This window comes from Stenella coeruleoalba (genome assembly GCF_951394435.1).
Source record: "Stenella coeruleoalba genome assembly, chromosome: 6".
Classification (NCBI taxonomy): domain Eukaryota; kingdom Metazoa; phylum Chordata; class Mammalia; order Artiodactyla; family Delphinidae; genus Stenella; species Stenella coeruleoalba.
In genome coordinates this window covers 95,297,390-95,313,395 of record NC_137151.1, presented here as the reverse complement: position 1 = coordinate 95,313,395, position 16,006 = coordinate 95,297,390, and the positions used below count along the sequence as shown (strand labels likewise).

At 37.9% G+C, this 16,006-nt stretch overlaps 1 protein-coding gene across 1 annotated transcript in view; it reads right to left on the bottom strand.

The window, feature by feature from the left end:
• The window catches only part of FAM117B (family with sequence similarity 117 member B), an 89,803-nt gene that overhangs the window by 10,142 nt on the left and 63,655 nt on the right, over window positions 1–16,006 (bottom strand). The window contains exons 5-7 of the mRNA XM_079923589.1: window positions 4,711–4,854; window positions 2,865–3,090; window positions 174–294 (exon numbers count right to left, since the gene is read on the bottom strand). Of these exons, the coding sequence (XP_079779715.1) occupies window positions 174–294; window positions 2,865–3,090; window positions 4,711–4,854 (491 nt within the window). The remainder of the gene's footprint in view (window positions 1–173; window positions 295–2,864; window positions 3,091–4,710; window positions 4,855–16,006) is intronic.

Below are 16,006 nucleotides of genomic sequence, written 5' to 3'. Positions count from 1 at the left end.
GTTAAATGTCATGTCTGCAACTTACTTTCAAACAGTTCAGCAAAAACTAAGCAAAATGTTAACTATAGGATCTAGCGGTGGATCTATGGGTGGTCACTGTACTGTTCTTCAGCCTATTTGAAAATTCTCATAATAAAAGTTTTTTGGGGGGAGGGATGATGGGGGATACTTACGAGCATTCCTCAAAGACTTTGACCCTCTCACAGCCCTCAGGAGGTTCCCTTTTGAACATGTAACTGTTGTTAGGTTTTGGTGAGGTTGCATATTTGGGCAAAGGAGAGTTGTTCCCATTATCTGCAAGAAACGACATGCTGGATTACTGAGAAACACTAGCACATACGTGCGGAGTCATACTGTATTGGATTGTTCTTGGCCTCCCCCGACACCATGAACAACTGAGGGTAAGGAATAGTGCTGCATTCATCCACATCACCCCACTACCTAACACAATTCCTGGTAAAGAGGAGATAATGTTTGTTAAATAAATGCATAAACAAGTAAGAGATTTTTATTTTTCTTCTACTTACCATCACCACAGCCTAGGTAGGTTATTATTTAACCTACCATCACTTACTCCTCAGCACTGAACACTGCCATATTTCTATTCTGTACACAGCATATTGGGCTCAAATGCCACTTCCATTCTTCCCAGGACAAGTAATTGAAATGGTTCTTCACTGGTTGTGTATCATTCACTCTTGGTCTGCCCCTCAGAATCGCTCTATTTGATTTCTCTGTGCCTCTGGCCACAGTCTCTGCTACAGGTGGTCAGATTCATATGCACACTATATGCCGAAGACTTTCTTTTGCCTACAAACTTCTCTATACCTAAGAGGTCCTTCTCCATACATTTTCCCAAACCTCCTTCAAAGTCTGGCTCAAAGTTTTTGAAATCTTTCTAAATTAACCCTACCAAAGGGAACACTTCTTGACTCTGGTATTCCCGTCCAGTGCTGATGTCCTCAGTTCCTATTATATTAACTTGAAATTCTAGACATGTTCCCTAAGTGTCCTAAATGTAGAGTCTGACTGTGCCAACTAAACTACAATTCCTTGCTGGCAATATAGCACTGTAGCCCTTTCTCATAAAAGAAATCAGAGGAGCTAACCAGTCACTAGTCTCCTAAAGTCAAATACAGCAGGACATAAAACTTATGGAGTTCCTATATGTTATTGAAGTAAAAGTAGAAAGTATGGGAAATCAAGGGACAGATTACAATAGCCATGGTTTAGTTTGTGAGGAGAGGGGTACATCTGATTGAGCGCTAAGTACCAGGGGCTGCATTCACTATCCCCGTTTTTTTTTTGTTTTTTGTTTTTTTTTTTGCGGTACGTGGGTCTCTCACTGTTGTGGCCTCTCCCGTTGCGGAGCACAGGCTCCAGACGCACAGGCTCCGCGGCATGTGGGACCTTCCCGGACCGGGACACGAACCCGTGTCCCCTGCATCGGCAGGTGGACTCTCAACCACTGCGCCACCAGGGGAGCCCTCACTATCCCTTTTAATCTTCACAATAAGTATCAGAAGTAATTATGGCGACTCCTGACAAGAAACACATGGCCCAATCAAAGGATTTAGTTCAGTGGGTGTCAAACTTCTGTGCAGGTGAATCACCTGGGGGCACCAAAAACGCCTAGTGCCTGTGTCCTGTCCCCAGGGGTTGTGATTTAATTGGTCTGGGGTGTTGGTCTGGAATAGCCATGTTTTATTTAACCTAGAAGATGACAAAAAAGGGTCCAAATAATAAAATTTTACAAGTGCCCACTGTCTGAAGTGACTTCTTCAGAAAATCTTATGTCCTCTGTACTTGCTACAGTCTAAGTACTTTAGATGACTGGCAGTAAATGAACAGTTGTCATTGGACATGGAACATTTCAGGACATTCAACACATTGCAAGTAGAAAGTTCTAAATGAATGACTACTAAACTAAGCTGTAGAATGTATTTAATAATAAATATCTTATTATTGCTCTCAAGTTCATGTAATAATAACTATGATTAGGCTAAAAAAACACTGCCCTGATACAGAGAGATGAAAGACCCTATTTGTTTTAAAAGGTAAGAATATTATTAGTAACTAATATGCAAAGTGCTATGTCTCCAATTACTTTCTGAGTCGGGCAAGTGGTTTAATACTGTAAGTAGCCCACCACCACCACCTTTTACTCCAGGCTTGCCTGGAATACTCATCTTGCATTGATATAAGTCAGCTTAATTCTTGTTAGAAATATCACAGGGCTTCCCTGGTGGCGCACTGGTTGAGAGTCCACCTGCCGATGCAGGGGACACGGGTTCATGCCCCGGTCCGGGAATATCCTACATGCCGCGGAGTGGCTAGGTCCGTGAGCCATGGCCACTGAGCCTGCGCGTCCGAGCCTGTGCTCTGCAACGGGAGAGGCCACAACAGTGAGAGGCCCGCGTACCGCAGAAAAAAAAAAAAAAAAAAAAAGAAATATCACAAATACAGATCCTAAAACACACTACTGTAACTTGAAGGTTTCACATTCAATTAAAAAGTAGTAAGATTGTAAAAACATGACAACTAAGGTGATAGAGAACAAATGCTTATCAGGACAAATGTTTATCTCATTTATACCAAAAAGAATGTCTCTCACTAATAAGGAACTTGTATTAGTAAGTGCAAAAAAGGAAAAAAAAAAGGTACAAACAAAAGCCCATAAACCTACCCAACTAGACCATCACCTGAGCACCACAGTAAAACCTACTGTTTTGTACTCCAATTTTTTTAAATCTATGTTTTGAACACATCTCAAAGTAATTATCTTAGTAGCCCTAGGTGTGTGTGCTCTGCTAGAAAATGAACAGAATACAACAGGTGGTATTCAAACTCCTCCTGCACTGTACCTTTATCCCTGGGATCAACAAGCAGGTCATCAGCCGAACAAGGGCTCTCCTCGCTCCCCTCGTTGGAGATAGTGAGGAAGGACGTGGGGGACACAGACTGGGAGCGGCTGCTGCTGTTGCTCCCCCGCTCTGCCCCGCCGGGGGTCTGCGTGTCGATGCTGCGCGTGCTGCTGCTTCTCTGCACAAGGGGCGGAGGTGCACGATGGCCGTCTGGAATATCTTGTGGCTGTTATGAAATTTTAAAAACGTAAGTATTTTTGTCATTGATTTTGCATATAACCTATGCACATCCTCCTGTATACTTTAAATCATCTCTAGGTTTCTTATATACCCTAATACAATGCAAATGCTATGTAAATAGTTGCTGGTGTGTGGCAAATTCAAGTTTTGGAACTTTTTGTATTTTTTTTTTTTTTTTTAATTTTTTGACCATGCCGCATGGCCCGTGGGATCTTACTTCCCCGACCAGGGATTGAACCTGTGCCCCCTGCAGTGGAAGCACGAAGTCTTAACCACTAGACCGCCAGGGAAGTCCCTGTCATTGATTTTGAAATGCACCTAACGTCACCCTTCCCCTGTTGTTCCAGAAGACTCAAAAGTCAGAAACCCTCTCATCAGGCCTCGCGAGAAAGAAGCCTCTGTGTTGCTCTGTGGGGACACCCCTGTCTCATCTGTCCCCCGCTGGACACTGAGCAGCAGACAGAGCCTCTGTATTCTCAGGGTCTGGCACATGAGTGGTCAGTGCTTGCTGAAGAAGGAACTGCACTGAATTACTTATCATGTGCTATTCTTTTTAAAATTATAAAAAAACAGGCCATTATAAAAGAGGAGAAATCTAGGTGTAACTCTAGGTTCCACGTTAGAAGAAAAGGTTATCCATTGTGTGAACTAGTCACAGTTGATGACAGGCCCTGCTACTTTCTACCCCTGCCCACTTCCTCCAAGAACAGGGTTTTCAAAGAAACCTTCCTAAGTGAGAGAAAGCTTAATCACAGCAGTGCTAATTATACAGGGAAATCAAGGAGAACACTCAGAGGGAAGCTTGTGTGACTCACTCAGCAGGGAAACCAGCTCCCTGTATACCTTTGGTACATTTACCTTTATTACATCAAAGAAAGTTTCCCCGTCATTCAGTGGAGGAGGGAAGGAGGAGAGTGTGTGGGCAGTTGCGTTTTCTCTAAGCTAAACCAACCTGTAATCTTAAGGGAGAGAATCTTAGGCGTCAATAAAACACTACTTTAAACTCCCCAATTTCTCTTTCACTGAAGAATGAAAGCTTAAATATACTGTGACATGGTTTTAAATATAAACAGGAAATTTTATCACTGTCTTATATATGAACCACTCTTATGTGTGTCATAGTTAATAGAATACACATCCTTATGTGTATTATAGGTAAGCAGAACTGTGCTTCGATGATACAGTCAACCAAACAGTAACTAACATAAGCAAGAGGTAGATTCATACTTTAGAAAGTATTCCATGTCATATCCCTCCCTCCCCAACAAACTCATAAGCTAAACTTCTGTTAAATAGAGTTATAGCCAATAAGAAGCATATCACCTGTCTAGGGGTTTTTAAATACAGAAAAACAAAAAATAGTTTCTGAAAAAAAAAAAAAAGTTTCTGTTCAAGGATCCAAATTTAAGTCACATCAGTTGCTTCTATGAGATGCAAAGAAATGAGAACTTTTCATTCACTTGCAAAGGTCAAAGTTTTTCAAAAGAGAAAATTTTCATTCTCAACAAGGAAGAAACCCATGTAAATACAGAAACCAAAACTGTGAATTTTCTTAATAATTAGAAAAGTTAATGTATGAATGATTTTAAGATACAAGAGTACTTACTATAAGTTGTTCTTCCTTTTCCCCAGTCTCTTTAATTATTATTTCAATCTCCTGATTCAATCCTTCCACACTATTCCGGAACCGGGAGCCTGTTGATTTGGTGATGGGAATTACTGGAATAAGTGCACTCTTTGGAACAGGAGCCTTAAGAAAAAGTGGTGGAGGCGGGAGAAGATACACTTAATACTACCTTTAAGTTCTCTAGATGGAAGCATACTTCCATTTGACATGGTTAACTCTAAAATAAATCAAAATAAAATGTATAGGCCTCACAAAAACTGTGAAAAACCAAACCTGCTCCTTGGTATACATGAAATATAATTTAAAGCCAAAACCCCAGACAATCAAGGGAGAATTTCAGAAGTTTATTCACATCTATGAGGGACTATAAAGGGTACAGAGATAAAGGAAAATACTAAAAGAATGTTAACCTCAGATATTCCTTTATAACAGAGTTCAGGTTTCAGAACATAACTTTAAAGTCCTCTAGTGCCATAATTATATATATTCCAGGAAATAAACAACAAACAGTAATTTATCAAAAAAAAAGAAAAAATATTTTGGTGGAAAAATAAAATCACTTCCAAAGTCCATACACAGTAGCAAGATTACAGAATAACTTCCCTGTGAAATTTATTTGTACTGTCATTGTAATGATATTAATATGTTTTGCTCCAAAGCCTATCTAATTTTTTTTTTTTAAATTTCCCACTGGCACAGTATTACTTTTGAAAAGAAATATCTGATTATATTACAGGATGTCACTTGGTTTCCTGACAAATACTCAAAATAAAATATGAAACGAGAATTGCGAGGTATCTGCCAAAGTTCATAGCAACAGTGTGCCAGAAGATCATCTTGTATTGTCCTGCTGTCTGGTAAAGAAATGTGATTAATTCATCCTTCATTTAGGGAAGTTTCTTTGGAAAACCTCCCTCTCAGAGAAAAGTGGAAGCAAGGAAACAAAGGTAGTAACAGGGCCTCTAATCAGTTACCACTAGTTTCATTCGATAACCTTGTTGTCTGACACAGAACTTAATGTTAAACCTGTATTTCTCCTTTTTTATTCCTGCACACCTTTGTAATTAAAAAAAAGAGAGAGAGAGAGAAAAGCACAACACAAAAATCCTGGGAAACCAAAGCAAGACATTTGTTAGAAAAAAAGTCAAAGGGAAATCAAAGGGAAAGCTTCAATCTGGAGTGCGAGGCAGCACTTCTTCATTGCTTAGTTATGTTGGGCCCCGAGTCTCACCTTCCTCACGTGTAATATGAGAACACAGCACTCCACCTCAGAGAGTGGTTCTGAGAATGAAACGAGAGGACAGGGGTGCAGTGCCTGGCCCAGAACGGATGGATCCTCAGTGAACAACAGCTACAATTTTTATTTTGTGTTTTCCCTATTATGTATTTGTGTTTTCCCTATTTTATTCTTCTCTTTCCATAAATTTTTTCAAGTACCATTTATTTTCTTCTACATATGGAATCTTCTAACTTTCCCGCTTTTCAATCCTTCTTTTCCCCAGTCTTCTCCCCATACCCTCAAGCTTCTCATATTACTTATTTCCTTTTCACTTCCATCTCCCTTCTTTCTGTCCCATCTTCTAGTCTCAATATCCACTATCAAAGGAAGGAATATGACAAATCTTAAGTTTAGATATTCTATAGTGTTTTATAGAGAAAATTTATATAATTAAATTTTTTTCAAGTCCACATCTTTGAGTCATTCTCTACATGGTAGATCTTTGGGGCACTGATATACCATTTCCAAAATTGTTTGTTGAGGAAATCTTTGCCATGTCTTTGCCATGAAATCAAGGCCATGTGTCTATTCTCTTGGTCTACTTCCTTTTCTCTGAAAACTTGTCCTGGTTAGACGCCTTCAGATTCCATGAATGGTAACAACTCTCCACCCAACTTGGCAGGTGGCTAAAGCACAACAGCATCACAGATCAAGTACTGGTTGGAAAATAAAACCTGAACTCAATGACACTCTATACTTAACAAAATTTAAATTTCACATCAGCTCGCGTCAGCTAAACTATAAATTCCAAGTAACAAAGAGTGGCCTATAAGAACAATGAGATTTTTAAAAGGTGAATGAGAGAATTATTTTGCAAATTTACAAACAGAAAATCATGGGAGTAAAACTTGATTAAAACTATTCATATAGGTCTTCAAAGGTTTAGCTCTCATATTTCTTTTGATTCCCTCTTTCTTCAAATAAAAACATAAATACTGCCTATATGGGAAAAGAATCTGAAAAAAAAAGAGTGGATATATGTATACGTATAACTGATTCACTTGCTGTACACCTGAAACTAACACAATAGTATAAATCAACTATACTCCAATAAAAATAAAAAAAAAAAAAACCAAAGCACAAATACTATGTTCAGGGGAAAAAAAGCAACTAATTTCTCAGCATTTTCTGTTCAACCTATTGGAACAAAGTCTCATCTATCCCAAATATTTCACAAAAGTGGAGTTAAAGAACACTCTTCCTTTATCTCTGAAAGTTTATCTGACCAAAAGCCAATATATACAAATGCAACACACACACATTTATATTTCACACACACAAAAAGACTATTCTTCCAAAATGTCTAAAGTAAAAAGCTATACTTGGGTAGAGGAATCTCAGGTGATATATTTTTCTTTTAGATTATTTTTCTACAACCAACCTGAGAGGAGAAACTATGTCTTACTCATCTCCTTATTGCCACTGCCTAACAGAATCTAGAACAGACATGATGCTTATTCGACAAGGCTGGTGTTACGAATTGAATATCTGTATCCCCCTAAAATTCACATATTGAAGCCCTGACGCCCAATGTGGCTATATTTGGAGATGGGGGCTGTAAGGAAGTAATTAAGATTAAATGAGGTCGTAAGAATGGGGCCCTGATTCAACAGAATTGGTGTCCTTGTAAGAAAAGACACGGGAGAGCTCACTCACTTGTGCTCTTCTTCCTCTCCCCCTCCACACACATGCACCAAGGAAAGGCCATCTGAACACATGAGAGGGCAGCCAACTGCAGCCCAAGGGGACATCTCACACCAGACACTAACCCTGCTGACACCTTGATCTTGGACTTCCAGTCTCCAGAGCCATGAGTAAATTAATTTCTGTTGTTTAAGCCACTCGAGCTTATGGTATTTCACTATGGTAGCCCATGCTGACTGATACACTCACCCTTAGTTTTATTCTTCATTTTTAGTTTTCAACACTCTAAAGAGACTACTTAAACATAATCCTGAGATACAGTAGTTTGAGAGAACTTGAATATGGCCATAAAAACTTTACTCTGAGACACTATTTTTAAATGGCATTGTTTTCTTTATTGCAAAAGCAATAAGTATTCACTGAAGAAAAATAAATGGGATTGTTACTAATTTGATAAATATCCTTCTATCTAGCCCTTTTCTTCTGTGCATAGACACTTTTAACCAGAAATAGATTGTAACTTGTGCTTTGTAACTTATTTTTTTACTTCCTATTTCCCTAATTTTACTTCCCAATTCCCTAATTCCTATTTCTTTCTATGCTTTAAAACTCTTATTTACCAAATCATTTTTATAGCTGCATAGTATTTCATTGTATAAGTGTATGAAGAAGTCAGTGTCCTGTTATTGGCCAAATAGTTTCCAATTTTTCACTATTCAGAAAAAATACTGGCAATTCCCTGGTGGTCCAGTGGTTAGGACTCTGCACTTTCACTGCCGACAGCTTGGGTTCAATCCCAGGTCACAAGCCACGTGGCCCAGCCAAAAATAAAAAAAGAAAACAAAAAAAAAATGCTGCCATAAACATCCTCTTAGGTGAGTATTTGCACACATATGTAAATACTTCCTTAGGATACAATCCTGGAAGGACTAATGGCTCAAAATGCAAGAAAGATTTTCAGGATTTTGATTCATATTGCCAAACTGAACAGCAAAATATTTTTACTCCTTAGAATATCTGCACCTCCATGTTCATTACCACATTTATAATATTTACAATAACTATGACATGGAAACAATCTATGTGTCTGTTGATGAATGAATGGATAAAGAAAATGTGGAACACACATAAACGATGAAATATTATTCAGCCATGAAAGAAATCCTGCCATTTGCGACAACATGGATGGACCTTGAGAGCATTATGCTAAGTGAAATAAGTCAGACAGACAAATACTGTATACTGTATGTTCTCACTTATATGAGGAATCTAAAAAAAAAACACAAACTCAAAAAATAAACTAAAAAATTTTTTAAATAAAAATAAAAGTAAACCAAACTCATAGAAACAGAAGTAGATTGGTGGTTGCCAGGGGCAGATGGGTGGAGGAAATGGGTAAAGACAGTTAAGAATACAAACTTCCAATTACAAGATGAATATGTTCTGGGGATCTAATGTACAGCATGGTAGCTATAGTTAACAACACATTATTATATACTTGGAAGTTGCTAAGAGAGTAGATCTTAAAAGTTCTCACCAGAAAAGAAAAAACAGGTAACTACATGAGGTGATGGGTGTCTTAACTAATCTTACTGTGGTAATAATTTCACAATATATACATATACCAAGTCATCACACTGTATATCTTAAATACACAATGTTATTGTGTCAATTATATTTCTATAAAGCTGGGGAAAAAGGAAAAGAATGATACACGATTTCTTCAAAATTGCTTTTTAAAAAAACTTTTGCCCTATGAACAACACTGTCAAAAGAATGAAATACTAATTCAGACTGGGAAAAAATATTTGTAACTCACATAGTCAACAAAGGACTTGTATTCAGAATATATAAAGATATCTCAAAACTCAGTAATAAGAAAACGAACAGCCTGATTTAAAAATGGGCAAAATATTTGAACGTACACTTTACCAAACATGATATACAGATGGCAAATAACCGTATGAAAAGATGTTCACTAGGGTAATGCAAATTAATATCAAGATGTAATGTCACTACACACCTATTTGAATAGCTAAAATAAAAAATACTGACAATACCAAGCGCTGATGAGAAAGCAGAGCAAAGGAGATACTCAAACACTGCTGTTGGGAATGCACAATGGTACAATCATTCTGGAAAAGTTTTACAGTTTCTATTAAGTTCAAGATACAATTACTATATGAACAAGCAATCCCATTCCTGAGCATTTTCCCTAGAAAAATGAAAATTAATGTTTATGCAAAATTCTGCAAGGAAATGATTATAGCAATTTTCTTCATAATCTCCAAAAACTCCTCAGCAATAAAAGAGAATAAACTATTGATATACACAACTTGGATAAATCACAAAGGCACTACTGCTGAGTCAAAGAAGACAGTCTCGGGCTTCCCTGGTGGCGCAGTGGTTGGGAGTCCGCCTGCCGATGCAGGGGACGTGGGTTCGTGCCCTGGTCTGGGAAGATCCCACATGCCGCGGAGCGGCTGGGCCCGTGAACCGTGGCCGCTGAGCCTGCGCGTCCGGAGCCTGTGCTCCGCAACGGTAGAGGCCACAGCAGTGAGAGGCCCACGTGCCAGAAAAAAAAAAATAGAAAACAGTCTCAAAAGATTACATACTGTACGAGTCCATTCACAGGACATTCTCAAAAAGATTTAACACTAGAGTGATGGAGAACAAATCAGTGATTACAAAGGTTAAGGAGTGGTGTGTGTGTATAAAGGGATAGCATGAGGAAATTTGGGGTGAGTGGTGGTGATGGAATTATTCTCACACAATATCCTGTGTCACAGTATCCTGACTGTGGTGGATGGTTACATGAATCTATACATGTATTAAAATTCATGTAGCTATATGACAACCCCCCAAAAAAAGTCAATTTTACTATATGATAATTGACAAACAAAAAGAAAAGTTACTAGCTAACAGAATCATTCTGAATCATGTTCTTTCTGTCTAATATTGTCTCCTTAGGTCTTTGCCTAGAGAGAGCTATATGCTGAAATGGATGAAAGGTGGGAAGAATATCTTTTAAAAAGCAGTCCACAAATGACTTAGGGACCCCTCAAAAGTTAGGTATGTCCCTTTTAGGTGAGGTCAACTGAGTATTGACCAGCCCTGTCAGCTGCCTTTCACACACCCTATTCTTCAATCCTTCCATCTTAGTGCTACAAAGCCAGTAACTTCCCTTGCTTCCCGAAAGCCTCATCAGCAATCCAGCACTGGTTTACCCTGTGACAGAACTGTGATAAGGACAGGACAGGAAGAGGAAGGCAAACAGCAAAGGCCACTACTCCGTTCCATTCTTGTAATAACTTGTATTCTCCACCCTCTGCCTTACTCTCATTCCAAGGTCTTCACTTTCCTACTTTTAACTTCAGTGAAATAATGCCTAAGAGAGTCACTGAAACTGGTTATTTCTCATCGGTCTTTTATATCACTAAGACCTATCACTAACACCTTGAAGGAAAAAAAAACTTTTAAAAACCTATTCTCACCCTCGTTTCCTTAGCAACAAAAGTAAAATCCCAAAGTATAATCTAACAAAAGGCTTAAAAAAAAAAAACCCTCTCCAATTAGATATGTACTTTCTGCAGGGATAAGAGTGGGAGAGTAAAGCTAAGAATATGTTTTGGTTCATGATGGGTCAAGGAAGGAAAGAAACCTTTCTTAAGGTAGTGGCAATAGAAAATAGTGAGGTGACAGGAAACTGATTTGGACTAAAGCACCTAGGGGTTAAAAGAAACCCACAGCTCACTAATCTGCAGTGGAGGGCACATTAGAACATTTCTGTCAGGCAGTCATCCTTCCTGTGCCTGGACTCTTCCTGTGTCAGGAAACAATGAGGAGACAGGGAACTGTTACAGACTAAGAAAGATCTCAGGAGTTATTAGTATATATACTAGAAATAGAACTTTTACTTTATTTTTTATACTGAGCGAAAGGTACTAAATTCTAAACTTAATTTCCTCTCCTAAATGTCACAAAACAACATAAATAATGGCTTGCTCTGGATGCCATTTTCAGGCTGCACTTGGTTTACAACTGTTAAAGTTATAGAAATGAGGAAGGAGAAGACTAGAAGGGGAAGAGGACCTGTCAAGGTTTCCGCAAAATGTTGACCATCCTGGATTTTAGAATCATAAAGATCTGTTAGTAAGCTTGCTGAGAACAGAAAGCTTAAGTTTCCTGGGTGTCATGTTGAGAAATGCACATAAGAGGAACCCACCAGTATAGTAACTAACTGTACATCTTGTTACTGCCTTTCCAGGCAGCTACAGAAGTCATAACCTACTCAATTGGTAAGAAGTTTTTCTCAAATGTAATCTAAATAGCAGCAAGTATTTATCAACAGTTTAATCTATTTAAGGCAAGAGAAAGGAAGGAAGGAAAAGAAAGAAAGAAAGAAAATGGCCACTTCCCTAAGGTCAACACACCATTTTAGATAAATGAAGCAAAGGTTCAACTGTAATTCATTTAACTAGCAAATAGCTATATGATTAGAAGAAAAAAAATCTACCCAAGCTGCCAGGGAAAGATTTTCTTCATTAAGCATACTGTTATTGTTCCAGAAATAAAAGATAATAATAGGCCTTTGATTTTACTCCTTACATAAACTATATTCTAAAATATCTAAAAATAACAAAAATGACTATACTTTAACTTTTATGCTTCATTTCAAGGGCTCTTAAGGAATTTTATGTGTGTGTATATGATTTATTTTTCCCATATCCACACAGCTTTCGGTAATAAAATCTACATTTCTAAATATAAATCAGTGTATGCAAATATAAGTGGGCTATCATATTAACTGAGAGGTCATCCTTAGATAGCTCTGAAAGGTTAAAAATCTTTCAATGTACTAAGGCAAAATCTACCTCTCCTAAGATCTATCCTCTGGAAACAACAAGGATCTCCTATTTTCTCAATTTTTGATTCTTTCTCCTCAAATCAGAATGTTTTCCACTCAATTAAGATTTCAATTAGGTGAATCACTGTTTTAACGTTTTTTTTCTATTTACATTCTCCATATATCTATATACATTACAGCTTAAAGATCAAATTCTGCATGAAAGCTGAGAAGTAACCAACAAAGAAAGAACCCCAAGAGAAGGGTTGGCTAATCCTGAATCTTCATTCGAGGTCAATCTACATTATAAGTTAAGTATCTGTTTCAAAGTGTGGGGATAAGACTGTGGTATGACACAGAGAGTCAGGAAAGATGGGAAGAACACCTACTGAAGCAGTAGCTGAGCAGGAAAAAGAAATATACAGTTAAATTTTCAAAGGAAGAAAAATGTGCCTTGATAGGCAAGTAGGATGGAAAAAGGTCTGTTCAGCAATTCAGCAGAGATCTATGAGAGAAACATGAGCCAGAAACCCTAATATAACAACAGGGAGGTCAAAACTGATGTTTAGAATGGTTTTAAAAGAATTAGAAAGCACTGGAAAAAAAGCTTTCCAATCTTAAGGGCTTTTGTAGAGGGCCTCCATGTGGCCTTGATTCCTCCTGTCCTGTCAGCATTACTTTATTTCTGTCCTCCAGCAATCACTGTCCTTTCATCTGATATCCCCCTCTTAGCTCTTCTAAGCTACAAACTATACGCTATAATAAAGGTCACAGCTGAAGCACCTACTCTTGATTACTAAGTAGCAAAATCTTAAAACTTTCAAGAACAGCAATCATGTCCTGGACTGGCATACAAAGATTATACTGCAGAGCAGCAATTTTCTCTTGAAAGTGCAACGCCCCTCTCACTTCTCAGATGAAAATAGGTTTTTATCCCTTTCTACCTCACTATCCCTTTGCTCTCAAACCCTCCTAAGCTACTACAAAACTACAGCGTCCCAGCCCAGATAAAGAAATAAAAAAATCCTATGGGAGGGCTTTCTTGCTTGAGGCTATAACAACCAGAAACACCTGCATGATTTTTAAATTCTCACTCCTAAATTAGTTTAAGCAACTGTGAAGATGCTGCATCTCCCACTCCTCTGTTACTAATATCTGACTCTAATCATCAATCAAACAATCCTGAAATGTATTAGTTACATCTTCTAATGAGAATATTTCTTGAAATACTCCTTAAAAATATGATACCGTAAGTATCCGAGGGCTCTGTCAATTCTGGAAACCACTGACATGTGAAAAGATTCTCTCTCCTAAAAAACTTGGCAGCATTTATTCTTCATAACAAATAGTTCCCCACCCCCCAAATTTCCAGGGAAAGAACCACTCAAAAAGGTATGTGAGAATTCTTTTCTAACTGCAAAAATCCATTGTAAGCCCAAGAAAAAGATCTTTTGTTAACCAGTGGTTATAGACTATGAGCTATCAGCAGAGCAATACTGTCCTTGATCATTAAGGGATACTAAAGGAATTTCCCAATAATCTTCTCCAAACAAAAAAACCCCTCCAAACCAAAAATCTGTAATAACTTGGAAAGGCTCTGAAGAGAAAAGTTAAAGAGCCCCCCCAAATATTCAAACTTCTTAACCAAATAATGGAAAATGTACCCCTAGGAAAGTATAAATATATAAAAAGTTTTAAGCACACAGGAACTCGACCCAACTAAATAGCCAAAATTAGGGAAATGCTCTACAGAATCTGAAACATTAAAAATGTTCCTGAAGCATCTGTAATAACAAACATTTTTCCACATTAAGTAAAATTTTTTAAATATATGAAGTCTAACATATGGTAGGATCTCAACAAGGAATGAGAAAGGAAAAAGAAGAAAAAATGTAAGGAATAGCTGTCTTTAAAGAGTGAGACTCTGGATGATATTTTTCCTATTTGATTTAAAAAAAATAACACCTTGATTGAGACAATCTTTTTATTTGACTTTTTTAGTTTCTAAAATTTTTGTAATAAGCATGTAAATATTTTTATGATAATAAAAGCTTTAGAAAATAACTTCCAATATGAAATTGGCAGAGAAGCCTAGTGAAAAATCCAACTGGAAGCGACCTAAGATCTACTGAGCAGTTATTATGGGTCAAGAATTGCATTAACTGTTTTATAACATTCTATCGCATTTAAACCTCAGTATAACACAGTAACAAGTAATACTATAACGCAGAGAGAACCCGAGGAACTTCATACAGCCAACAAGAAGCAGGACCCAGATTTAAACTAAACAGTCTGATCTCAGGGCACCTGTGCTCATCCTCTAGCTACATGATCTCCCAGGTTACTTTTGGGTTCTGTGTTAGCATCTAATCTATTATTTCCAGACAATTATATTTGTACTTTATCTACTTATTTTTTATGTTGGTTGGTAGATTTTTTTTGCAGCAGCTTATTGAAAAATAATTCACAATACCATACAACTTACTCGTTTAAAGTGTACAACTTTTGCTTCTGAATGGTTATTGAACAGAGTTGTACAACCATTACCACAATTGATCTTAGAATCACACCAAAAATAAGTCCCTCACCCATTACCAGTCACTCTCTATTTCCCCCCAACCTTCCCAGCTCTAGGCAACCACCAATCTACAACCTGTCTCTATGGGTTTGCTTATTCTGGACATTTCATGTAAGTGAAATCATATAATATGTGTTCTTTTGTGCCTGGCTTCTTTCACTTAGCATAATGCTTTCAAAGTTCACCCATATGGTAGCATGTACCAGTACTCCATTTCTTTTTATGACTGAATAATATTCCATTGTATGGATATACTGCATTTTATTTATTTTTTTTATTTATTTTTTTTTGCGGCACGCGGGCCTCTCACTGTTGTGGCCTCTCCCGTTGCGGAGCACAGGCTCCAGACGCGCAGGCTCAGCGGCCATGGCTTACGGGCCCAGCCGCTCCGCCGCATGTGGGATCTTCCGGACTGGGGCACGAACCCGTGTCCCCTGCAACGGCAGGCGGACTCTCAACCACTGCGCCACCAGGGAAGCCCTACTGCATTTTATTTATCCATTCATTGGTTGATGGACATTTGGGTTGTTTCCAAATTTTGGCTACTGTGAGCCACACTGCTATGAACATTTGTGTCCAAGTTTTTATGTAAACGTATGTTTTCAATTCTCTTGGGTACATACCTTGGAGAGCAAGTGCTGGGCTATAAAGGAACTCTATGTTTATTTAGCCTTTTGAGGAACTGCCAGGATGTTTTCCAAAATGGCTGCACCGTTTTACATTCCTATCAGCAATAAGGGTTCCAATTTCTCCAAATCCTTACTAACACTTGTTATCTGTCTTTTTAGTTTTAGCTATCCTAGTGGGTATGAAATAGTATCTCACTGGAATGTGTATGCATTTCCTTATTGACAAATAATGCTAAGTATCTTTTTCACATACTTACTGGCTATCTGTATATCTTCCTTGGAGAACTCTCTGTTTAGAT